The sequence below is a fragment of the Apiospora phragmitis genome (assembly GCF_038363925.1).
Source record: "Apiospora phragmitis strain CBS 135458 chromosome Unknown utg000003l:1.0-2676785.0:1.0-2680665.0, whole genome shotgun sequence".
NCBI classification, from domain to species: domain Eukaryota; kingdom Fungi; phylum Ascomycota; class Sordariomycetes; order Amphisphaeriales; family Apiosporaceae; genus Apiospora; species Apiospora phragmitis.
The window spans coordinates 724,947-750,061 of record NW_027117401.1 but is presented as its reverse complement, the minus strand read 5'-3'; the positions used below and the strand labels follow the sequence as shown (position 1 = coordinate 750,061).

Genomic DNA, 25,115 nt, shown 5'->3' with positions numbered 1-25,115 from the left:
GTTCCCAGGGTTGCCGCCGTCAATTCACGAAGCTCTCGGTGGGAATTGGTGTATGTCGGAAATGCGACTAGCTGCTGGTCGCACCTCGAAGAAGCCCCGGTTTCCCGGGGGGATGATCACTGGGAGAGATAACAGTAGAGAAGGTGTTTTGCGAAGTCATTAAAATTGTGGTATCTTTGAATGCTGTTCGCCATGTGAAATCATGACGGGCTCAATCGCTAAAAAAAAACATGCGGATGCCGCGACTAATACATCAACAAATCCCTCTAAGGTGTGTATATATATAGAAGCATGAAATGGCGACTGCTCCCCAAGGCTCGATGCCAATGGGAGCATCGCGGCTCTCGGGGTATCCATGCATACTGAAAATCAGTGACGCCCAGTGTATCTATGCTGTGAAATGCGCGCGCATCAGTTTTATCCCGTCGTAAAATTGCTGACATGTGCAATGATCTACAATCCGCGCCGGCTGCTCCCTCCAAGGCTCGAAACGTCCTTGCAGCATTCCCATCCGCTCTTTTTGAAAGCCCCATAACCATGTAATCCGGACCCCCATCCTGCGCCAGAAAGCATTCCGTGTATCGTGTTTTCTCCGTATGGAGTAGAGAGGGGTGATTGTTGTTGTGTGTGTGTGGGTGGTGTTGTCGAGATTAATTGTATTCATAAGTCGTCAAAGCTTCACGTTCCATAGCCCCTGGGCTGGAACACCGAAGCGCCGTAGCCTTGAGGCTGCCAGCTGGGTGTGGGGTGGCCAGCACCCAGAAGTTGCTCGAAAGCTTGTAGGCGTCGTGTCAGCTCATCATTCTTGTGAGTCATGTTGCGATTCCGGCGCTCCAATTGGTGGATGTACTCAGTCGCCTTGGTCAAGATGGTACCCTATGGTGGATGTTAGTACGAAGAAAGGAAGAAGAGCGAGTACAGGCTGTGAACTGACCTTGCTGACCTTTGGCGCCTTCGACGCGGGAACTGGAGAATCATCATCATCCTCGGGTATCGACCGGAGAGATGGGATGGCTTCGCGCAGATCGGCAATCCTGTCCTTCAGATTTGTGCGGTACTTGCGCTCAATGTCGTTGTGGGCTGCCCGATCACTGTTCCTGGGCTTGTCCTTGCGATCGCCAATATCGGCAGGAGTAGTCTGGCCGGAGCGCATCGGCTTCGCCACTGATGATGTCCTTCGCTTCATCTCTGGGCGCGGATCACTAGTCTCAGATGTGGTGCTGGGGCTTCGTTGCTTCTCAAAGTTGAAGTAGTCGACTGGCGCACCAGCGCGGGTGGTGTTGATCGGGGGAAGGCCAGTTCCCATGGCGATGGCCAGTAGTCGTTGGCGCTCAGGGTCGTTGAAGACGGGGCTGTTTGCTGTATAGGACGACTCCATGCGCAGGCCGGGCTGTGGGGGTTCCCAGCTCAGTGGGGTAGAGTAGAGTCTCTCGGGAATGACATCGAGGGGCGTCTCGTCGCCCCTCCTCGTGTAATCATCATCCAGAGCCATTGCGAAAGCTTCCTCCTCAGATGAAAGTGCGTGATCAAGCGCGCTATCAGAATCGACCAGGTCGTTGATCATTGACGGGAAATCAGGCTTCACACTGTCGAATGACGTGACCCGTGATGACCTTGCTGACGGGTGGATGAAGTCGAAGGGTCTGAGCTACAGTTCAGTAAGGTATTCAGCTTATTTGACTACGACATAGAAATGCATAGTCAACTGGGGTATTTTGGAAGCTCACCTGCGGGTTTGGGTGTCGTATTCTGACTTGTCGAGGCTCTCGTCGTCGCTATCGAAACGAAGCCAGTAGTCTGTGCAGTCGAGCGCTGAATAGTCTTGCTTGCGCTTTAACGACTTCTTCAACTGTTGACCCTTGGACCCTGACTTGGAGATTCGGGAAGACTTGGATAGTATCTCCTTCTTCGCGAGAGGCGGGCTTAATGAACCGTTTCTCGTCTTGGGCTCTGTGACGGGGGGTGATAGGGGGTTGTTGACGTTTTGCTGCTGGGGCAGGCCGTTGTCAAAGTTGTCCCAAAATGATATGGAGGACAGTTGACGAAGACAGTTTGAGGAGTTGTCAATAAATGACTGTTGGACGAACCAGTTAGCCTTGTTCGCAAACCACGATGGAACAGAAAAGAGTACGCTTGTGCCCAGTCAGCAGGGGCTCCGAAATTACCTTGCTGTTAGCCGCCGGGAACAGGTCAATGTTCTGTAGAACTTCACTGTCCATGACGACGGAATTGGAAATTTAATGTAGCTCGGATGCCACGTACAATCTGCTCGCTACCTCTAGATGATAGGTACTCCGGGCGAGTGGAGTATCAAGTCGCGAGACGGAGAAATCAGAATGGCGAGGATGGATATGCGCTCAGCAAATGTCGAGATCTTTCGATGCCTTCCTGAGTGGACGATGGATGTCGTGATAGTAGACCAACAAATACACGGTATCGGTAGAGTCGGCGCTTGACTAGTCGTGGGTGGGCTGTTTCGGGTATCGCTGCTGTATGTGGTTGGTATGGCAATGGTATGGTTGTGGCGCTGTGCCGACGATGTTTGCTGTGTAGTAGTAGTGGTGGTGTGGTTGGGTTGTTGACAAGACGGTCTAGAAAGTGAACCGTGGAGCGGATGGAAGAAAGGTTGTTATTACTTGTAACAGTTGATTGTAGCTTGGTGATAGAAACGACGAAACGAACATGAGATGGAGGGCGGCGATATGGCAGATTCTAATAATAAGCCGCGAAGATGGGATAGTGGGGAATTAAGCAAGAGGCGCCAAGAGGAGACAGATGGCCAAGAGCAGTCACACACACACGCTGAGCAAGTACAGGTTGGGTGGTAACCGACGGCCGGTCCCAGGAGTCGAGGCATGCTCAACAACGGCAGCGGTACAGGCGGAGACCGGCCCCGAGAGCTGCCACATGCTGAAGGGCTCTGGGCAAATGGTCTGACTTTCCAGGCGCTACGAAAATGCAACGGTTTTGGGCGGCCAGATTGTGGGAAGCCTGTACGTGGCCGAGCGTACAGTACTTCTCGCGTAATTCTTCCAGAGCTAGTTCGTGCACCCGACCCCTACGAGTGCTACATTCTTTCTGATCGAGGCGGGCACTACCTGCGCAGGCAAAGCAGGGTACGGTCGGTACGTGTTACCGGGTGTGGGGCGCCATGATCCATGGCGTTTTCTCCCCTTTCCCAGTTTTCATTACGCTGGAGGGTCGGGGAAAATAATGCCCAAGCTGTGCACAAATATCTTGCGCAGGACCGATCGGGTACTTGGGCTCGCGCAGGATCGCAGGCCAGAACTGGCAGGCGAGGGTCCTGCAGGCCATGTAGATCGGAATGAGCGGAGCCTTGGATAAATGCCCAGGGCGTCAGAGACACGTGAGCTTGGCGAAGAATGACCTGACTTTTCCCCGTTGTCTTCCAACCTTTTTGGGACCTGGGGGGTCAAGGGTTTCAACGAGCAAGAGGGGACAGAATGTGCGAACCTCGTGCAAATGCAAAGGCGCGGGACAGGAAAGAAAAGGAGGGTCCAGAACATTAGGCTTGTCTGGCAAAGTGCGCCAAAGTGGGGGTGGAAATCAGCCCATTCACAAGGCTGAGGGAGGGAAAATCGTATGAGAAGCGGGGCCGGCGGCAGGGCTCCCAAGCGTCTCTTCAAGCTATTTATTGGCCGGCCAGGCGTCAGTCCGTTGGCCGCCGTCGGCATGCGCTTAAACTCTGCGTCAAGATCGACTCAGCCTTGCAGCGTACCCGGCTTCACCCTGGTCTGGTCGTAGCTTCTGCAGTTACAGTCGGGTCGGGGATGTGGCAATCATTCACACCTCAAAGTGTGTTCTCGACCCCCTCCCCCTGCTCTCAATTACCGTGTGCGTGCTGGCGTGGGAACGTTATCCGTCACTTATTACAGACTGCATCCAGCAGGGGGGATTGTGCTTTGGAGGTCATGGCAAACCAACATTTTCCGCAGTTGAGGATGTGATCTACCTACATGGGCAACATGGGGTTTCCAAAAAGTGAGGGTTCCAGATTGCCAGATCGTCAAAAGTTCTGTCAGATTTCGGTTTGGCAATTCCCAAAAGCACCAGATACCCAGACTGTAAGATAAGACTATCGACAATAAATCCCAATCTCAATCCCAATCACAGTCCCAATCCATCCGTCGTCTCGGAAGCGTCATGCGCGTGCATCATCTACCTACAGCTGCATACCAGTCAATCCGTTCTTGCAAAGTCAGACGGACATTTGCATTCTGCAATGCGCCCGGTGTCCACAATGGGAATGTCCACGCTGGAGTCAAAAGAGGGCATTTCACCATTGAAAACTTGCTCACGTCGGGGATCCTGATATTATCTTGCCATACATAATGTACGGATACCAGTACAGTAGTCGCAACACCGGAGTTTTGGACTATTGCCGCCTACTGGCATGGCAGGAGTCGTATGCAGTCGTAGTAAGCGCACGCGGCCGGCGGCTGGTAGATCAGTGGCAGACGTTGTCCGTCACGGCCGACGGACGAAAGAAAAGTCGCAGGAAGATGCTGTCGCCTGCCTCCACTTTGCCTGTCCCGAGTCCCGCGGCCCTCTTGCTCTTGGGGACCCTTGGGACGGCGCAGCCAATCACAGGGTGGCCAATTCAGATTGTAATCAGCTCATCGTACCACTTCTGACCTGATGTTTACATTTGGTCTGCAACACATATCTACCGCTTCGTCGCACGCAACCTCCCCAGCATTTTTTTTGTGCTGGTCGGAAACACTTCTTGTTTTCTCCCCCATGCGCTTACCACTCTCCGTATGCGCCCTGCTTTCTCCGGACTCCTGCGATCTCCTGCGGACAATCCTCCTCCACGAACTGGGAGCCCCTTCGAATTCCTGCCGTAACGTGACCCTGTTGCAACCCGCGTACGTGTACTGTACACTGCAGTACCCAATCTCGGACTGCAGTGATGCAATGCTCCCAATGCACACCTATGTAATATCTACTGCTGGCTTCAAAGTTGCCTGTCGTAGCAGTAATTCCCAAATCGGGACCCTCCCTGTAGTACCTCGTCCAGCCAAGTAAAATAGACGCAGGCCAATGTAGTGGCAGGTGTGTCATCCCGCCCGTGTGGCAGGTGCCCCTCTCGGCCGCTGCCGCCTCTAAGTAAATTAAGTACTGTATCCTGGGAATAGCTTCCTAGCTCCCTACCTAGCTTGGAGGAGTTGAAACACCAACAACACCAAGAAACAAATGATTGCATAGCTAACTGTACGAGAGGATGCAAAGGCCCGACTTCTCACCGTCCTTCTCATTTTGTTCCGGTAAGTACCTCTCCGAATAGTCGGTATCCGTCAGGGCACATGATCCCCTTCTAGACGCCTTCTGCTCTACTGAAATCCCATCATCATCAAATCGGAACATGAACTCAATCTCGGTACGTACATAACAATTTGCCAAGATCTAATCAGATGGTGCCCCGGCCTTCCGCGGCCGTCCGGGGAGGACTCGCCATCGGCGGATTCCATCGGTGAAAATCAAGTGACTCAGCTCGAATTCGTATTTCCAACACTTCATCCCGCAATCCGAGGCTGAACGGACTGGTGGATGGCTGACGAACCCTTCTTTTTCTGCCGTTGTCGGATCCACGGAAGCTGTCCTTGACTAATCTAAATCTGCATCACCACTCAATCCCTCACCTTGAGCTCCCTTTGTCTCACATACATCACCAGCAGGCCTGCTCACTGGTAAGTCGGCTGGACGAAGGATCCCAGGGGCTTAGAACAGTACCGTGCTTTTTCACATGTCTCATCACTACATCGCCGATTGGCGAACCAAATAATTTTCCCACGACAATCAAATGCAAACCACTCTCGCTTCGCGGACGTTGCCACTGCTTTTTTCGACGCAGGGTCTTGAGATAAGTCTCGAGCGTATCATGTAGCTCAGCGGTAAGCTCTCCTCTCCTTGCTATGTCTGGACCCTTAAGGGTTTGATCCTCCTTTGACACTGTCAGATAAGTTTGTCCCCCCAGCCAAATCTTGGAACGTTGGCCAGGGGGTGAGAGATTTGGTGGCAAAAAAAGTACGATGATCCTCAGCCAGAGTTTCTGGTCCAGGCCTACCTGGTCTGAAGACCTAATTACCAGTCTACCGCCGCATCGGAACTGGCGCTTATCCTCATCTTTCTCAATCTGGGCGGGTCGCCAGCAACACTCTTTCAACTCGTATCCCTTTCATGCTGAATGGGCTGCTTCTGCGTGATGAGCTGTGAACATTGACCAATACAGCAGGGTACCCGATGGTCTTCATCACCTGGATATGACATCTCCACTTCATCTTTTCGCCATGGGCCCCTCTCACAGCCTGCTGGTACAGTACAACGGGCTTGTTAGTAACCCTGCCTTTTCTCTTTTTGTCGTCTTCACTGCCAACAGCGCATCTAGACTATGGCTGAAAGTTCAGTGTTCCTTCCTTTCCATGGATATTGGCCCCTGAAAGGACACGCCTGCGGTCCTCTCCCTATTCTGCCAGCCTTCATATCCTCTCTCCTGCATGAAGACGTCTAGACCGCACTCGAGGCTCTACTAGCCACGGCAAAGGGTGGAGATGAAGGGCCACCAGGACCCCATCCGGCTGCAGGTGTGCGGGACCCAGCGTGGTAGGTGTTGGCGTCGATAGTCTCGCTTTCTCTATCTTCCGGCGAGATTCCGAATCGCGGGACTGCGCGCGGATCATACCCACTGCGCGCATACATGAATCATGTACATACATATGCAATGAGCCTCCATACAGCGATCTCGATGTGATAAAAGTGACCGATTGGTGGGCCTCGTTGTTGGTCCAGAGCATGCATACTGCATACCTACCTACCTATAAGTTATTATCATTGGTTTCTCGTCGACTTTTCGGCTACTTTTTGATGCCCTTACTTAGCCAGCATCTATCTTGCGTCTGCATTATCGCATCGTCAAGTATTTCCAAGTTTTGGGCGTTTCGTACCTCGACCTACGGTGGATCTTTTCTGGCTCTTCTTGCCCTGAGGTCTGATACTACTCACGCTGGAGACGCAAGGCTCAACAAGAATATTAATTAATTGCGTCATGCTGCTCTTCGTCACTATATCATGATGCTTAAGCGTGACGCATTGCTTCCGGTGCAGCTGCAGGACCGCCTTATCATCATCTGCCCTGAGCAGGGTTAGAGACTCGGCCATCTGGCCATGCTGCTGCACTGGGGCATTACATAAGACTTACCTATACCACAGCCCAATTCATCTTAACAGTATCTTAGTGGCTATATTGAAGACTTCATCTCAAGCTTAACTGCGTCCATCCATCCGATTAGCTGCATCTCCATCGTTCGGAGACTTTAGTCGGTGCAATCCACCCTTCTCATTTGGCCTCCCCCTTCATGCTCGTACATAAGGCCGACCAGTGAGCCAATTAACACCCCTTGTTGCCCGCAGCTACTACCGATATGGGTTGGATATTGGTAGCTATTCGTAATCACTCGGCTCTATTGCTGCGAGATAGTAATAGTCAGGTCATATAGATGCACTGACGTCGGGACGAACCTTGTTGGCGTTACTTCCATGAATAGCAGACAACATCAGCCAACGCCATACCCTCTTGTTGCTAGGATCTTGTATAATATCTATTTCGCGCAGTAAGCGGAAGGATGAAAGTTCAAGAAAGCCAGGAAACGTCTTTTGCCAAGACATATGCTAGTAAAGCCAACTATCCTCTCCACGAACGCAGTCCCCCTATAGAATCGGCATGATCTTAGCTGCAGTGTAACGCCGGTACGGCACGTACGGCACATGCTAATTAGATATACGCCCTGCAGAAGGGGGCTGGAACACTCTCATAGATCTGGGCATCATAATCTCGGCAGGTTGCAATATTGAAACCGACCGCATAGGCCAAGATTTTATCTGCGCGAGCGCCCACACGAGCACAAAAGCATACAATCATAGATCTGAAGTTCAAGGCCGGGGGGATGAGATGCCAGTGATGGTACCTTATCGGGCTTGTGGATGCGACTCCTCATTGAACACGCGACTTTCAGATAGACTCCAATTCTTCGGATCCGGTCGACCGACTGGCACACACTCTTCCTCCGAGAGGAGGCAGATGAAGTAATGGCTCCCCCAGATGCATCTTCGCCCCCACCTGCATTGCCTCGGCTCAACTGACGGCGGTATTCTGGACACTAACGAGAGATATCCACAAATATCTCGACAGCTAAGCATACCAGATCTAATCAGCAGAAGCCGTGTATGACGCCACGTCGAAAAAGAAAACACCAAAACTATGTGAAAACGACGACTCGGGTGGCGGGAAAGAAAGCAATGTCTTTTTCTTTTTTCAGAGGTTCGTGCCAAGCACATGCAGTCTGCAATGATCAGCTGTTTCTTCAGCAAAGAACCCGGCCAGGCTTCCCGGTGGTATACCGTATTACTCTAATTCAGCCGCCCGCCCGGATACACTTGCCTAATCTGATACTTCCTCCGTTGCAGCAGCCTGAGAAATTGTGCAAAATTGCCGTGTATCGCTGTCATTGGGGCGACGACAACCTATGGCACTTCACTAAGCAGAAAGTATCTCGACTGTGTGAGTGTGACTTGGCAACCTCTGTTCTAGCATCGAGTCGACACTTGATACGCCGTAGTTGGAGGACAAGACGGCCAGTGGCCTCCTTGACATCCTGATGATGGGTATATGAGCTGGGCCTTGCTTTTAGCCCCGACTATGGGGGTCGCAGAATGCTACACTCTGAAAGCTCCGCAGGGCCAGGATGTGATTTAGGCACACAGAAGGATATGATCACACGCTATAGGCGGAAGTATGTAAATACTCTCGGAAGAAGGGGAGAGGGAGAGCATGGTACACGAGGATGTTCTGACTAAAATCTCAGATTGGCTTGCCAAGGTAGTCGTCCCTTCGCTTAGAGAGGATATTTCTCAGGGGTCGAGTGTTTGTGACCCAAGCCGGCCGGAAAAGGGGTCGGACGTGATGGTAAACCTCACGTTATTCAAGAAGTTTTTCAAGATCGGCCAAGTCAGCGGGCTGGAAGCGTATTTGGTTCTACAAACCCAGTAAATGCAAGCAATGTTGAGTGTAGTAGTGAACCATCATTTTGGTGTTCATATGAGTTCGGCCTTTCAATGGGAAAATAGAAATCCCCCTTGTGGGATACTTGAGGAGCACCTACCCCCCAGGCCCAATATGTCGTCTCTAAGACGGCCCAGAGTTTAACAGGTTCTTGTAACCCATTGGAGCCCCAGGGAGTGCCGCTCTTGTAAGGGGAAGAGCAACATCAATGTTGGAAGATGAGTGTTTGAACTCAGTGTCGTCACCACAAGGCGAGCCCTCCTGACGCCAAGCTTATCGTTAGAGATGTTATATCAAAAAGTTTCTAGGTATGTATAAGGTCCAGTATTAGTAAAATCTTATAGCGTCTTGACCGTTACATTTAACATCTAATCAAATCTCCGTCCCCTCTGGCCGACGTGTGACTTGTAGACCAAAACCGTGCACCGTCATCATAGCCAAAGGGCGCAATGTTATTGACGATATCGAAGTCAAATCTGCCAAATAACTGCCCACAAACTTTTCAATGGTTAGTGCTTGGTTATCCAGCTGTTTAATTGGGTTTCTTTAACAACTGTTGTCAAGATGTAGAGGCTCCAAGGACTCACGCCTTTTTTTTCTTTCTTTTCTTTTTTATCTCTTATTTCTACTCCAGCTTACCTCAACGAAGAACTTGCGGTCCCCCACCCAAGCAATGGCCTTGCCTCTGCACTGGAGAGTTCCGGCGCCGAAGAGGATGTCTGGTGTCTTCCGTATTCGGCCGAGCCCTGCAGGTGTCTCCATGGAAAATAACCGCTCCGGCCGGAAGCACCCCGGCGTCGGATTGCGCCTTATTAAGAACACTTGGATACGGCCCTCCGGCCGTGATGCTATTAGTACTTGACACCACACCACTACATTCAATATTGGTCTTCTTTGAACAGATCATATATGAAGAGCTGGCTTTCCAATCGCTCATATTAGTTGGGGGATGCCGACTTCCCCTCTCTCCATGATCTACCCGGGCCAGACCCCCGCAGCCACAAGCTCCTTCTCAGTCCACTCCCACAGCCGCTCCGCAAGCCCCTCATCCCGCGCCACCGCCGACTCCCTGTCCGGGACCCCCACGGGCTCGTAGTACGTGCCGCTGACCACGTCCGCGCTCGTGGCGGCCCAGAGGTGGTTCTTGACCCCCGTCGCCACCGGCACGCAGATGAGCGGCGCCATCGGCGCCGTGATGCGCACCAGCAGGCTCTCCTTCCGCAGCGACTCGGCCATGCCCGTCAGGATCCGGCCCGGATGCACGGCCGCGGCTTTCAGTGGCGGGTGCCGACGCGCGAGCTGCTTCGCGAGCTGGATGAGGGCGATTTTGCTTTGGCCGTACCGTTGGGCGTAGGACTGAATGAATTCAAGAGTAAGTAGTTATAAGCAAAAGATAACATTGACGTTAGGGGAGTATTCGCATCATCTTCCAGCCGCGTAGAGAAAGAAAAAGCCACCTACCATTTCCGCGCACGGCGTCTTCAGCGCCCCAAACTCAATCCCCCCCCTTGGGCGCCACGCTGTGCCCCTCGCTCGATACCACCACGACGCGCGCGTCTGCCGACTCGGACTGCTCCGCCGTTCGGACCAGGGTCGGCGCCAGCAGCCGCGCCAGGAGCGCGTGGCCGAGGTAGTTGATGCCGAAGTGGGCCTCGTAGCCGTCGGCCGTGGTCCCCGGCGCGACCCGGATGATGCCGGCGTTGAGGACCAGGATGTCCAGCCTCTCCTCGCGGGCCAGGAAGGCGGCCGCGCAGGCCTGCACGCTCGCCAGCGAGCCGAGGTCCAGGTCGAGGATCCGGAACTCCGTGCGCGCCGTCGCGTTGTCGTTGTCATCATCCCCGGCATTCTCGGACTTCGCCTCTTCGTCGTCGGCCGTCTCGTATGCCTCGCGCGCAAGCCGGCGGAGGAGTTGCTCTTTCTCGTCTGGACTGGCGCGGGGGGAGGTCCGCCACGTAGATGCGGGCGGGCCGTCCGTAGCGGGCCAGCTGGACGGCGGTCGTCCTGCCGAGGTCCCCGGCGGCGCCGGTGACCAGGACGACCTTTGCCGCCAGCGAGGGGATGTCCTTCGCGGGGTCGAAAAACGACGCTCCCTTGCCGTCGTTCCGCGACCCGAACAGGGTGACGCGCATCATCTCCATTAGTTGGGCCATCGTGAGATCCTAATGTTAATGTTGATGCTGCTGGGATCAATTCAAATGGCATGTAGGAATATAGTTTCCTCTAGGGTTCAAAAGCTGATCCATACTGGCAGGCACAGACCATCGTGTATGTCTATTTGTATGCCAATACAGTAAGCTCATCACTGGGGCTATGCTGGTGAGCCTACTAGCATAAATAAGCTAGGCTCAGCTCCCGCCAATGACGGCAAAAGTACTTTCGGAGCTACTCACCCGGTAGTGACGATGTACCGAGCACAGTGGCCTAAACGGTAGAGGGTGCGAGCAAGGCAAGGTAGCGGCGACTTACCCCCTAAAAGCGATTAATTCACTGTATTACCACGCACACATGGAGATGGACCCCGTGTGCATAAAGGATGGACTCCTTGAGGACGCCCTCAAGTCTGTTCTCGAGTTATATGATAAGATCTCTTTATTACAGGGTATTTTCTAAGAAATCAAGGTAAACCGCTCTATGCTTGCGCATTTATATCTAAAAGTCGTTTCATGTCATAATCAGACCGCCACCGAACGTTGCACAAGTGACTCGTCCAAACCAGTGGAATAGTTATAAGGACATGTTATCGGGGGTTGTGTTCCTCGAGTGCGAGCCGTTGAGCGTTGCCCGACGTGAGGATGAGCCCCTGCGCGTGCCTGTGGTAGACCAGTCATTGTCACCACGACCACCGTTCGACATGTCAACCAACATGATTTCGGACGGCGGCTGATGCTCCAGTGTTTGATCGGAGTCCGTCTCGAGGTCCGCGGCCTCCAGGTCCGCCATAGTCTGCAGCACGCTATCTTGCATCCTGGACCACTGGCCGCGGCGCTGCCCGCTGTCCGCCGGGGACCGCTCCTCGGCGGCGGCGGCGCGCCAGCGCTTCTCGAGTTGGAACCGCTTGACGCTTGTCTTCTCGCGCTTGTTGACCCATAGGGACCGGAATGAAATGATGCAAGCGATCATAAAGGCTGCGACAATCCTTGTCAGCATATTCTGGCCTTGCCTGACCTAACCTGACCTGTCTAGACGGCCGAGACGAAAAGGGGACTGGTTTTGACGACTTACACACTACATATTGGATCATAAACCAGAATAACAGCCAGCCAATGTTCAACACCCTGATGTGGTTGGCGTTACCGACGGCCTTGTAGACGCCTCCGAAGATGCTGCCACGGACAACGGTCACGGCGATCGTAAAGCCCACGAGTAAGAAGACGCCGGTTAAGACGAGCTTCTGCCGCATCGTGATCCCACTCCGCCAAGCAATAAAAACCGGGAAGCAGATGACTAGATTCCCATCATCGAGATTAGTGTGAGAACAGATGGACCATGAGGACCGCTATCTCTGTGAAGAAAAAGACATACTGATAGCATCGGAAAATATATCCAGCACAATGCTTGCTTTGTAGATGTTGTACACGTAGATGAGATTCTCCGTGATGAGGGCCAAGTTGTCGAACTCGGTGCCGATGGCCAGGATGACGCCGACCTGCACCGCCCCGCAGGCCACGACCAGAAAGCTGGCCACCCACCAGGAGACCATGTAGGACCGGATCTGGATGCCGAAGCGGCGGAAGAAGGCCAGGAAGTTGAGCTTGATGGCCCAGATGCCGACCGTGTTCAGGATGAGGGCGGTGCGGAGCCCCGGCTCGTCCAACACCAGGCGGTCGGGGAACGCCACCTCGTTCGGCGCCTCGAGGATGAGGTATATGTACCGCAGGAAATGCTGCAGGACGGCGGCCAGGGTGACGAGGACCAGCACGGAGAAGATCATGAAGTAGTCTTCGATGAACAGACGGTGGAACGTCAGGAAGCGAATGGTGAATCGCAGGATGGAGACTACGATGCAGATCGCGGTGGTGAGCCAAACAACGACCTGATCAGAACGTAGAAGAGGGTTCAAAATTCAGTAACGGAAGCTGCCCGAGCGTTTCCCGCGCGCATATCTCCAACAGCAGAACATACCTTGAATGCAGTCTCGGAAACAAAGAGATCAGTCGACTCCTCTTCCCGGCGAGGAGCCAGAGCGTCTGAAGAAGCCATGGCAACAGCTACCGTTCAGGCGCAATTGGTTGCGGGAGAGAAAGTCTGAGTGACGCGAGACTTGGGGATACGGGTGTGACATATGCTCGGCTATTAGGATTCCAAGTCAGGTCCAGAGACTGAAGGGGAGGGCCGGACCCCCACCAGTAATCCCCAGCGATCCATTTGATCGTCGCCAGCCGGCAAACCATACGGCTGGTGTCGAGCTGCGGTGGAAACATGCTGATAGGTTGTAGATGCTGGTTGAAGGTGTGGAAATAATGGAAAGGTCGAATGGGATGGGGCCAAAGCGGTAGTAAATAAGCTGACGTTGGATTTGGCAAATGCGGATGTGGGCCAATGTCATGCCTTCTTCGCCAGATTCGTAAGACAATCTGACCCAACCCTCCCATGCACGTCTCGACTGTACCGGCCCAATGGGACATCCGAATGCGCAAACTCTCCCGATCCCCACCCACCCATATCAATATGGCCAGTACTGCGACGATGCCTCTCGGCTCTCAGGGGCGTCGCGTCCGTCCTAGCGATTATCTTTGTTCCACAAACATCAGCCTGGAGCTGACGTGCACGTACGCACACAGCCATTGTTACCTTATCCAGCCCTCTCCGGTCATTTACCTCATTTACCCATCTTGGCCGAGTTTGGAAATACTCATCCCCAGACATCAAATGTATACGTCTCCTAGACCGGGCTCGGAGAAAACTGTAAGGCCTACTCCCCGGCCATGGTGACGGACCCGGTAGCTGTCTCACAATCCACCATCGCCAACAGTGACGCGAAGGTCGTCGTCATCGCGTAGTTTTCCCATCCCATGATGTTGGGACTCGACATTCTCACGACCGAGGGTCAGACATGGAGGATCTGGCGTTCTCAGACCAATCCGGGCTCCAGCCAACGGAATCTGACAGCTCTCATGCCTGATTCATTTTTGTTTTCCATATGCCCCTGGGTAATAGGCTCATTCTGGGATTCTGACGGTTGTAAAAGCATATGTTAGTATTGGCATGTTAGAAACGCAAAGAACTGGGGGTGCTCCTACCTCCGGGGCAGAGGAGCCATCGCATTCCAGTTTGGTCTCGGCTTTATCTTTGTAATTAGCACGTTTCCAAGATCTAGAGATAAGTACCGCCTGCGTATCGACACCAATGTTCGTCATAGAAAGCACTGACCGGTTGATGATGTCGTACCTTAGGTGTTTAGGGTTCATCTACCGGCGTCAAAAGCAATTTGCTCTGTCCACTCCTTGGTGGGTGCAGAGAGAGGCAGACTGCGAAGTTAGCACCTGTGTTTGTGTTGTAGTTCGCGATCCAACCCCGGGGAGGGGTTTGTTAAACAAGACAAATACCAACAGGTTCCAACATTGCAGGCCCTAGGATCAATACAACTTGTAAGGTTTGTCCTGTTGATAGTATTCGTTTTCCCCCGAGTTACATGCGGATGCCATTCCCATATTTCTGTTCCTTAAGCCCCGATCAAATCCTTTGATCAAGCCCCCTATGATGCCGATGTCTGTCCTGACGTAATATACGCTATGCAGTCGTACATCCACTTGAGGAAGAAAGGCGCGTGAGACAACCACGCCAAAGGCAACAGCCTCATCGACTGGCTCAATCGACTCGTTTCCTCATGGGCCCTGAGTAGTACTCCGGGTACGACGCGCGATAGCCCAATAAGAACTCCCCGATCCACTTGCCCAATACGACCATGAAGCCACGACTGATCCACCAGTTGAGCCAGTTGGGAATCCCGGGGACGGGAATGGCGAGCGGCCCATCGACAGTCCAGAGGAACAGCTCGAGCTGAAACAGACTGGGCTCCGTCCCCTGGACGCGGCAGTCCTCGAGGTAGCCGAAGAAGTTGCGAAAGAACCGGTGTTCCATCTCGGCGTCCTGGGACTCCGGGTCGAGGCCGATCTCGACCACCAGATCCTCGTCCCCGCTGGCGTTCTCGAAGCGGTGGAACAAGCCCGCCTGCAGCGTGATGTGCGGGTCCCCCGCGCGCATGACGACCCGGCGCTTGGACGCGTCCGGGTGCGTCGGCTGGTGCCAGACCCCGGCCCCCGCGACGCACCGGAACCGCTCCGTCTGGAACAGGTGCAGGTGCAGCGGCGGGTTGAACATGGAGCCCGGCGGGATGCTGTGGCGCACGAGGTATTCCGAGCCGGGCGGCGAGAACTCCTGCCAGGACTTGCCGTCCTCGTATTCGATGCGGGCTTGCGAGGCCGTGTTCCGGCGCGGCGGGTTGCTGCCCCGCATGAAGGAGAGCATGGTTGATGGAAATGGTTGATTGACCCTGATTGATTTAATTGATGACAGTTCGGGTATCTCTCGTTTCGGAACAGATAAGAAATCAATGAAGGAATGTAAAAGAAGTCGTCACGAAAGTGAGCAGAAAATGAACGAAGCCGAGACGGTCGGGTGTTAGGGGTGTTGGAGTCCCTCGCTAAAGTGGGCGGGCGTTCGCCGTGGCTTACTAGAAGGGGCGGCGTCGGTATCCCCCCCCCAGCCCCTACTTACTGTTTGCTCAGCCGCACTTATTAGACGGAAAGCGCAGCAAGCTGAACAGCACACTCGACAAGAAGATTGCCAAAAACCAAACAGTTAATCAGGTGTAAGCGCTATATATCTGTGCTTCGTAATATCGACCAGTGAGCTGCTGCCACGATCGAATAATGATAAGATTTGAATGTCGCCGTGTACGTTTGAGGGTTCTGGCAGTGAGCCAGCTGTGCTTCATCGATTCCAATCGATGTTGACTTGCCGTGTAGTGCGTTTTGTAGCGCTTCTTGCGGGTGTAATCGAACGACAACGACAACTAACTTGGGATCTGCTACTCGTCTTCATCGGGATACGGAGCGCCATCACAATTAACGCAATCCAGTGCACGAAACCCGCTCCGCGGCCCAGCGGCCTCAGGTGGATCCCGTCCGTCCTCGAACCAACGGCGGCGGCACACCGAGCCCAGACACTGAGCGCAAAGGTTCCTATGGACTACCTGAATAAACGGATCTAAGTCTAATTCCAAATCACCATGTCGGCGGAATCTGGTAGTCCCTCCATTTTTCCGTATCCGCATCCTTGAACGCATCAATGGTCCCTTCTACCCCCCGAGGCCCGACGGCCCAGACGCCACGCTCGACCAGCGAGCGCCAGTGCTCGAACAGCCGCTCCAGCGTCGGGTGCGCGGCGGCGGGCATCGCGTAGTCGTGGTCCCACATGTCGAGGAAGGCGGCGGCGCGGTGGCGGCCCTGGTGGTAGTAGACGCCGCCGCCGGACCCGCCGCCCTCGTTGCCCCAGTACAGACAGACCAGACTGTCGGGATCCTCGTCGTGCAGGTCGGCGTCTTCTCGGGCGAAGAACGCCTCCGGGTCCTCGTTGGTCCCCAAGGCCCAGAAGAACATGGACTCGGGCCCCACGCCCTCGTGGTTTTCGGACCACTGCTTGTTGACCGGCCGGACCAGCGCGGCGTCGAGGAAGACGGCGAGGGACGGGTGGAACCGTGGCGGAGAGCGCCGGCGCGCCACCCGCCTGGGTTGTGGAAGAAGGTCTTGCCGCTGTCGTACAATTGGGCGGGCGGACGACCTTCGGCGGCCCAGGCATAGTGCATCAGATAGTTATGGAGAGCCGCGCATCGCGCATGATCCATGCCCGACAAGTCGATGCGCGCCGGGTTATCCGCCGTGACCAGCAGCCTGTCCACATTAGGGAGTTGTGGAAGATCCATGACTAGCTTTACTGCAGGTGCTCCGGCGATCCCCGCACTCCCAATGGCGGATTCACTCACACATGAACCTTTAACAGTGATGGCCCTTTCTCGTATACCACGATTTGTAATCAAGAATGCTGATTTGATATACCGCGTGGATTTCGTAAGTAAGTAGTAACATGGGTGACACAGCGTCAGATGCCAATTGCCCTTTTGGCAGAAGGCAGATGACAAATCGGGATTCGAGCCTGACAAACCGAGCTGCCATTCAACCCCGCTAAGTTAGTTCGGAACAGCTCCAAGCTACTTCCGCATTCCATCTGCAGCGCATCCTGCATGTTCCATTGGATCTCCTATCTTGATAGTTAGTCCCTATTGTACTGTACCGACGTTAATACTGTTGTACTCTCTCACACACCGCGCCACGCCATCCACCATGTCCGTGATCCCCACGTACCTCAGTCCCCTAGCCGGCTACGCCAATGCACCGCCCCTGCCCGACGAGCGCAACGAAGACGGCAAGAGCTACAAGAACCCGCCGCGCGAGGGCCGCAGCGAGGCCTACGATCGCTTCGTAGAGCCGCTGGATAACGGGCGTCGGGGCGGATTGTAAGTTTGTGTCGTCTCGCTTCTTCTTCTTTCTCCAATGATGATGTCATGTAACAAGCAGGAAGGAGCTCTCATATCTGACTAACGTCAATGGCATTAGCGACGTACACATCTACTACTACCAAAACAACAAAGACCAAACCGAATACGCCCACCAGCTCTGGGAGCGCATCCGCCGAGAATGTATTCTTTTCTTCTTCTTCTTTTCCTTTTCCCCTTCCCCCCTGACCTCTTCTTCCCCGCGTCCCCTGGCCTGACACCACCCAACCCAGTCCCCGAGCTCCGCATCTACACCCTCTGGGACCGCCCCCTCGGCCCCCACCCCGTCGCCATGTTTGAGGTGAACCTGCTCACGCCGGCCCAGTTCGGCGCCTTCGTCGCCTGGCTGGCCGTCTGGCGCGGGCCCCTCTCGGTGCTGGTCCACCCGAACACGGTGCCCACCGCCGACGAGCGCGCCGCCGGCGTCGACGAGGTCGCGGTGGAGAGGCGCGACCACTCGGAGAGGGCCATCTGGATGGGCGAGCGGATCCCGCTGGACTTCGCCATTTTCGACAACGCCATCGTGAGGCAGCGGCGGAGCCAGCAGCAGCAGCAGCAGAAAGCAGATGGGGTGGATCAGGCTTCTTCATGATTGGGTGGGACCCTTGTCAAGTCACACTTGAAGTCACTTGAGTATGTGGAATACAGGTAATGAATGGAATGAATCGTCATTAGTTTTTCTTTATTATGTATGATCGTATGCATGATATGTTGCCAGCCAACCGGCTCGGAGTCTCATGGGAGGTGGGCTAACCCTCTACAATGTACTGTACTCATCCAGTCTATGTCTAAATCAATGTCGCGTGTAGCCAGCCCAGCAGGCAGATGCGTTCAAGCATTACTACATGTAATAAATGCCCAGATGGGAAATCAAAAGGTACTTTTCGAGCCGAAAAGATGGTAGATTGAAACAGCCGGAGTCTAAGCCGTTGAGAATGGAGCCTGAGTATGTGACGGCGTCCAAGTGGTGAATTGAAATGGTGCATTATCGCTTATCGGCGGTTGTAGTTAAGGAATCGAGTCTGTGCAAGTAGCCATCGTTAGTAAACAGTTGGTCTCACCTTGGCATGTAAGGGGGAACTTACTCCGAGGAGAATAATGATGATGTTGGAAGCTACGAAAGCGATAAAGATGCCCAGGTCCCTCCAGTGGTTAGAGAAATTGAAGCCGAGCGGTTCGTAAAACTCGTTGCCGATCTTGTAGGCACAGTACTCGCAGGCGCTGGTGGCGTTGTCGACAATGTAACCGACACCTGAAGGGCTATCAAAGTAGTTCTTCATATAGTCGCCGCAGCTCATTCCCTCGGGCGCATTGAACGTGTTCAGTTCCGAGGGGGCACACTTGACGGGCAGACCTTCGAGCGCGGTTGTGGCCATACCGCCGATAAGGCGGGTGAAGGGGTCGAGTTGGTACAGCCAGACGCGCCAGCCGTAGGGCATCTGCGGCGCGGGGATGGTGACACCACAGAAGAGTGCGAACGTGATAATGACGAAGGGATCGAACTGGCTCGAGATGAAGGCTGACGGCGTGAGAGCGGCAAGCAGCTGACCCAGGGTCACGGCGAAGAACTCGGTGATCAGGACCATGAAGAACTGGTAGCCGGCGCGGCTCGACTCGGTCGGGAAACCGGGCATGTAGTAGATAGGCAGGAAGAAGCAGACGGCGCACAGGACCGAGTAGGGCGCCTCGGCCAGGATCATGCTAACGGTAAAGGTGAAGGCGCTGTACAACTTGGACGACTGCTCTCGGAAGAAGATGGCACGCTTGATGTGGTACATGACCTCAACTTGCGACATGACCAGTGCGGGCAGGACGGTGACTTGGAAGATGACGAACACCTTGTACTGCAGGGAAGAACGAGAATCGTCGAGGTTCAAGAAGACGAGACCGGTCAAGACAGCAATAGCGACATGGTTGAAGAGGCGAGTGAACAGGTAGTTGGGAGAGCGCCAGAAGGAGAGGTTGGTGCGGCGGATGACGACTTTCAGCTGGTGAGACAGAGGCGAGGCGTATTCACGTTGCATGGCAGGATCGATCTCCTGACCCTTGCGCTCTTCCTTCAACTGCGAGATAGTGTCCTTGGCGTTAGCAAGTTCAGGGCTATCTCGCCAGATATCGGCCCAGTCGCGGTCGCCGATGCGGGGAGCACTTCCAGCACCAACGGCTTCGAGCATGAACTCGGCGACGTTGTCAGTATCTTTGGCAATGGCTCCGTGGCGCTTCAGGTAGTCCCGCAACACAACCGCATCCTTGCCAATGTCTCCAAAGTACACAGTCTGACCACCTCTTTGCAGCAGAAGAAGTCTGTCGAAGTTTTCGAACAGCGCCGCATTCGGTTGGTGGATGGTGCAGAGGATGGCCTGGCCGGCTCTGGCGAGCTTCTTCAAGAATCGGACAATGTTGAATGCGCTTTGACTGTCGAGACCACTGGTAGGTTCGTCCAAGAAAAGGAGTAGCTGAGGCTTGGCCGCTAGCTCGACACCGATGGTAACTCGCTTCGCCTGCTCTACGGTGAGGCCGAATTCCGGCGTCCCTATAATCGCATCGGCGATATGCTCCATCTCCAGCAAAGCAATGATTTCCTCGACATAGGCGTACTTCTCCTCCTGGGGGGTCTCAATCGGCTGACGGAGAAAAGCAGAGAAGCGCAAGGCTTCTCTGACGGTCTGGAAGGGATCGTGCATGTCGAGCTGCTCGGCGTACGAAGTTTTCCGGGCAAATTCCTTCCCAGGCTTAACACCATCGACTAAGATATCGCCAGAGATGACACCGATGTTCTTGCGAGCGGCCAATACGTCGAGCAACGTGGTTTTGCCCGCGCCAGATGCACCCATCAATGCTGTGAGTTGGCCGGGCTTGCAATATCCATAGACGCTGTTCAGAAGGCGGCGCTGGCCACCTGGGACGGGGACGTCATAGTTCAGATCCTCCCAGGTGAGCACGCTCTTCGATTCAATGCTCAAGTTGTTATCTTCTTCGACCTTTCCCTTCTGGCGTGCAGAGCGTTTGTTGGCCAGCGCTTCGTTCAGGCGCTTGCGCTCAGCGTTGGGCTTCTGGAAGATCTTGGCAGTGTTGCCGCCCATGCCGTATTTCACGAACTCTCCTAAAACGACGTTCATGACCAAAAAGAAGACGATGAGGGCCATGATAATACCGAAGTTTCGCCACAAATCTGAGGGCGCGTAGCTGAATCCGTTGGTGATATACGCAGCACCGCTGACCTGGTCGGTGCCAGCCTGGGAACCTGCCAATGTACAGACCTGGTTCTCGATGCTGTCGTACCCGGGCCCGGAAGGTACCAGTTGAGTGCCGCTGCATGTCAACTGGTTGTCCTTGAATTCGTTGGCCATCATGCTGCTGAATGCGAGACCCAAGGCATTGATGTAAAATATCCACCTGATCCAAACGTGCTGGCTCTGGTACTGGATCAAATACCCGGACGTGAGGATAAACAAGGTGATTATTATGACTGCGAACTTGATGGCGTAGTCGAAATCGGGACTGAGGCAAGCCACTATTCTGAAGAACAACGTCATGGCCAAGTTGCCCACGAGTATCAAGAGGTAGAAAGTAAAGAACGCTGATGCGCTCCGGGTCAGGTTCGTCATGAAATAGACTATTATAGAGAAAACCATAATGCGGACGGCCGAGAACGCAGTGTCGACGAATATTTGGGCTATCCACAGCGCAGAGGGACGGTGGAAGGCATATGCCTTATGCTTGTTGACAATCGCACGACCGGTCATGGTGCTAGCCAGCTCAGAAAAGGCTTCAAAGGCGTTGAACAGGAGAGCGACGAAGAGGAGACCGCCTTTACTGAAGGCGCTGGCAGAGGACTGGGATAAATCGTAATATAATGTTCCCAGGACGATGGCGATGATGATCGTTCGGATCCAGCCAATGATCAGGGCGGTCCTGTCTTGCAGCTTGAGTGCGAATTGGCGCTTCATCAAAGCCAAGACCTGGATATGGAACCCCACGCTGTAGACGGAGTGCTTGGCACCACTGCGTTTGCCCTGGCGGACAGCGACCTTGAAGTCGTCGTGCTTCTCAGTCTCTTGCTGCAGGCTAGCCTTGTAGGCCTCCATCTCCTCTTTCAGTCGAACAGCATGGTCTGACTTGTTGAACGCTTCCCGAAGGGTCTCCGCATTGTGGGGGGCATTGGCAGGCGAGTATCCTTCGGCGTAATCCCTTTCCCACTCGTCGGTGCACCCAGTCACGTAATCGGGAGTAGTATTTCGGGATTTCTTGGCGAACCCTAATTTTTCGAAGTAGGCCCGGGCCTCATTTGCAGGGCCGAAGTAGACCTGCTTGCCCTCGTCGATGACGAGAACCTTGTCGAACTCCTTGTAGATATTTTCCGAGGCTTGGTAGAGCGAGACGAAGGTCGATGTTTTGTACAAATTGGTCTGAATGCGCAGTGACTTCGCGAAATCAAGAGCCGTGGATGCATCAAGACCGCGAGTACTGTTATCCCATGAAAGGACACAGGCCTTTGTTATCATCATCTCGGCAATACTTACACGTTTACGTTCTCCGCCGCTAACTCCGCGTATTAGGGCGTTGCCCACCACCGTGTGCCTGGTGTGTTCGATGTTGAACATTTTTAGTAACATCGTGATGACATCCTCCCTGAACTTGGTCTTATTCACCCCAGCCGGCAGCTTCTTTGGGGTCTTGACGTCAATAGCGAATCCCAGGGTCTGCTCCACCGTCAGGGTCGCGTGGTGAACCTCGTCTTCCTGGCAGTAGACGGATTCGCCACGGTACTTGTTGAACTCCTCGGCGGTGAAGGGGCCATACAGAACCTCGCCGTCGACAACCGTGTAGCCGTAGCGCTGGTTCGTGATGGACTTGAGGAAGGTGGTACAGCCGGAGCCGGGCTTGCCGAGCACGAGCACCATCTCACCGGGCTTGACGAGGCCCCGGAAGTCGTCGAGAATGGTGACCTCTTTGCCCTTGGGACCGAGGCCGAGAAGCGACTTCAAGGGAGTCCAGTAGTCAATGAAGTTGCGGAAGGCGTCCGGGAAGGTCTGCACGAAGTTCTCGGAGCCACCGATGCCCTTGACCGTCAGGCCGTCCCAAAAGACACCGATTTGCTTAGGCTTGATGCCGGCCTCGCGCTCGGCTTCCAATCCGCCGTGCAGGACCGTCTCCAGATCGAACACGTCCTCCGTAGAGTTGGAACCCGGCGAGTCGGTCAGCGAGCCCACAGCCGTCTTGGGGTCACCCTTCTCGGCATCCCTGACTGTGCCTCGCCGGCTGGCATGGCTCTGGTGGCTGTGCGTGCGACTGGTCCGGGACAGGCCAGACAGCTCGCGCTGGAGCTCGGCGAAGTCGGCCTGGGCCTGCTCGACCGAGACGCCATTGTGGGCATCCGACGTTCCATGGGGGTTATTCTGTCGGGCTCGTTCGCGCTGTTCCTCGAGGTCTGTCGTTGCGGTTGCTCCAGTCGATGGCCTCGTTCCTTCTCTCATGCAATTGTGGGGCGGTGGCAATGTTAGTATCGCCAGTGACACCGGCGAGGTGTTCCTTTCTCGTGGCGTTCCCCTCCATCTCTGGAGTGGTGTCGCGCTTGCAAGGCGCTCCAGAAAACGTTATCGAAATTTATGCCGTGATGCTGGGTTTGTAAATATTGGACTGGTTGGCAAGGAGACCACTCATATGACGAGTGGAATGCGACAGCTGCGGAGCTGGCCCTTTTACGACACTCTCGGCGAACAATTGACAAGGCAGCCCTTGATTTGGAAATGGGAAGTAAAAGGAAGGTAGAGTTTGAAGCTATGGCGAGAAGAAAAGATGGGACATTTACGGAAGGAATGACGAGTACAAGTCCAGCTGAAGGGCTCACTCACACGGGAAACGTGCGGAACGGTCCAGGTCTGAGGAAGTAACAACTTGGGTGCAACCGTAAAGTGGGAGGAGCTGCCGAGTTATCATCCCTTGGGACGGACTCCCAGCCCGAAAGCGGGATTACCAATCACTGGCCGCGGCAGGCAGGCAGGCAATATTGGGGAGGGCCTGCAATCTGATGCAAAAAAAAAGAACCCTTGCTCGCTTTTTTTCTGTTTCCCTTTTTCGCCCTCCGTCGAAACGTGGGTAGGGGACTGAAGATGCTGGAACAGGAGCCAAGGAGCCCACTCTACCCCACCAAATACGGAGCTCAGAGCCTAACACCGCTGCCCTCCCGGCATTAGCGAGAGTGAGCGTAGGCATCTCGGTGGGGTTGCCTACTCCCACCGGACGAATTCCATGGCTTCCAGGCTTCCAGGCTTCCAGGCTTCTCTGCTTGCCATGTGAGCATATGCACCGCTTTGCCTCCCTCTGGGAATGGCATCCTTTCCTGACTGAAGTGGAAGCTAGTGCTGCCGGCTGCGACTAGCCCGGTTTGCCCACTTCGGTAACCTAATCCTTCCCTCTCCGCGGCCGATGCGGTCCCGCGGCAAATTAGCGGCTGTGCTTGCAAGACTAGAAGTAGGCTACGTGCATCAAACATTAGGTATGTAAGCAAGTACACAGCAGGAAGGGACGACGACCTAAACCACCAGACGTGGAAGGTCATGACTTCATGAATGCTGTTTACCGACTTTTGGGTGGTCAGTGATCGGGTCATCGTATGTAGCATTCCTTTCAGATGGGGCATAATATCGTATCGTTGGATCGGCACCACAGAAGTTCAGAAGCCTGCGGAACAATCTGGTCCTGCTTCCTGACAGGGGTGCCGTCGGTTTGTGGAGGTGGACTTTAGACGTGTGCCTTGACCCCCTGCCCGACGAATGAGTGAGAATGAATCATAATGAAATGGGTTATGAATTGAGCGACATTGTAGCAACATAGCCAACATCCGGTCCGGCCTTGGCTTGCCCCAGCCATGTGAGTGTGATGTCTGCATATATATGATGCATGATGTATGTGTAAAGCAGGTAGGTATGTATGTACTGTATGTGGCTGCAATCAATGCATCAAATCACGTACCTCAGGCTAGTTTTTGAAGCACATCACCTTGCGTGCATTTCGGACAACATCGTTCAAACGTCAACGTTTTTGTCTCGCCCTACGCATGTTTCGTTTTGACACCTGACGCCAAGAGGTAGCGAGCAGCCTGGACAGCCATAGATCGGTGAAGAAAAAGCAATGTTAATAAACTTGTGTGTCGTGACACTGTCCTGTTGGTCAGTCAAACACCGCGGATATGCGAAAAAGAAAGAGAGAGAAAAATGGCAGTAACGGTTGAGTGCTTATCTCCGGCTCATCGCATGGCTCTGCTGCTGCTGATTATGGAAGCGAAACAATGTCCAGCCCAGCCAGACGGGATGTAAAACGCGCGACCAATCCGAGGGGAAAAGCACGTAAGACGTTTCGGGAAGCCAAGCCGCATACATACGCGTCGGATGGGGCCGCGGAGCCGCGGAGCCGCGGAACACACAACAATCTAGCATGTGGTTCAGATGGATGCTTCCTCAGATGAGACGATCAGATAAG

The 25,115-nt window shown here is 54.2% G+C and overlaps 8 protein-coding genes across 8 annotated transcripts; 1 reads left to right on the top strand and 7 right to left on the bottom strand.

Moving 5' to 3' along the window:
* Positions 1 to 678: 678 nt before the first annotated feature.
* PG994_002638 (uncharacterized protein) lies at positions 679 to 2,219 on the bottom strand (the record flags this gene model as incomplete). The annotated part of the gene is made up of 4 exons (XM_066854047.1): positions 679 to 876; positions 935 to 1,643; positions 1,728 to 2,074; positions 2,166 to 2,219. 4 exons carry the CDS (start codon positions 2,217 to 2,219, stop codon positions 679 to 681), a joined length of 1,308 nt encoding a protein of 435 aa, XP_066719902.1.
* A 7,835-nt stretch (positions 2,220 to 10,054) lies between these two features.
* On the bottom strand, positions 10,055 to 11,229 carry PG994_002637 (short-chain alcohol dehydrogenase-like protein; the record flags this gene model as incomplete). Its single annotated transcript, XM_066854046.1, has 3 exons — positions 10,055 to 10,435; positions 10,599 to 10,964; positions 11,032 to 11,229. The coding sequence occupies 3 exons, from the start codon at positions 11,227 to 11,229 to the stop codon at positions 10,055 to 10,057; spliced, it is 945 nt and encodes a 314-aa protein (XP_066719901.1).
* Positions 11,230 to 11,803: 574 nt separating this feature from the next.
* On the bottom strand, positions 11,804 to 12,479 carry PG994_002636 (uncharacterized protein; the record flags this gene model as incomplete). The annotated part of the gene is made up of 2 exons (XM_066854045.1): positions 11,804 to 12,204; positions 12,302 to 12,479. The coding sequence occupies 2 exons, from the start codon at positions 12,477 to 12,479 to the stop codon at positions 11,804 to 11,806; spliced, it is 579 nt and encodes a 192-aa protein (XP_066719900.1).
* Positions 12,480 to 12,575: 96 nt separating this feature from the next.
* PG994_002635 (uncharacterized protein) lies at positions 12,576 to 13,279 on the bottom strand (the record flags this gene model as incomplete). The annotated part of the gene is made up of 2 exons (XM_066854044.1): positions 12,576 to 13,112; positions 13,202 to 13,279. The coding sequence occupies 2 exons, from the start codon at positions 13,277 to 13,279 to the stop codon at positions 12,576 to 12,578; spliced, it is 615 nt and encodes a 204-aa protein (XP_066719899.1).
* A 1,608-nt stretch (positions 13,280 to 14,887) lies between these two features.
* Positions 14,888 to 15,547, bottom strand: PG994_002634 (uncharacterized protein; the record flags this gene model as incomplete). The annotated part of the gene is made up of 1 exon (XM_066854043.1): positions 14,888 to 15,547. One exon carries the CDS (start codon positions 15,545 to 15,547, stop codon positions 14,888 to 14,890), a length of 660 nt encoding a protein of 219 aa, XP_066719898.1.
* A 758-nt stretch (positions 15,548 to 16,305) lies between these two features.
* On the bottom strand, positions 16,306 to 17,003 carry PG994_002633 (uncharacterized protein; the record flags this gene model as incomplete). Its single annotated transcript, XM_066854042.1, has 2 exons — positions 16,306 to 16,807; positions 16,843 to 17,003. The coding sequence occupies 2 exons, from the start codon at positions 17,001 to 17,003 to the stop codon at positions 16,306 to 16,308; spliced, it is 663 nt and encodes a 220-aa protein (XP_066719897.1).
* Positions 17,004 to 17,421: 418 nt separating this feature from the next.
* PG994_002632 (DOPA-like domain-containing protein) lies at positions 17,422 to 18,225 on the top strand (the record flags this gene model as incomplete). Its single annotated transcript, XM_066854041.1, has 2 exons — positions 17,422 to 17,594; positions 17,730 to 18,225. 2 exons carry the CDS (start codon positions 17,422 to 17,424, stop codon positions 18,223 to 18,225), a joined length of 669 nt encoding a protein of 222 aa, XP_066719896.1.
* A 400-nt stretch (positions 18,226 to 18,625) lies between these two features.
* PG994_002631 (uncharacterized protein) lies at positions 18,626 to 23,110 on the bottom strand (the record flags this gene model as incomplete). The annotated part of the gene is made up of 2 exons (XM_066854040.1): positions 18,626 to 18,655; positions 18,719 to 23,110. 2 exons carry the CDS (start codon positions 23,108 to 23,110, stop codon positions 18,626 to 18,628), a joined length of 4,422 nt encoding a protein of 1,473 aa, XP_066719895.1.
* Positions 23,111 to 25,115: the final 2,005 nt, after the last annotated feature.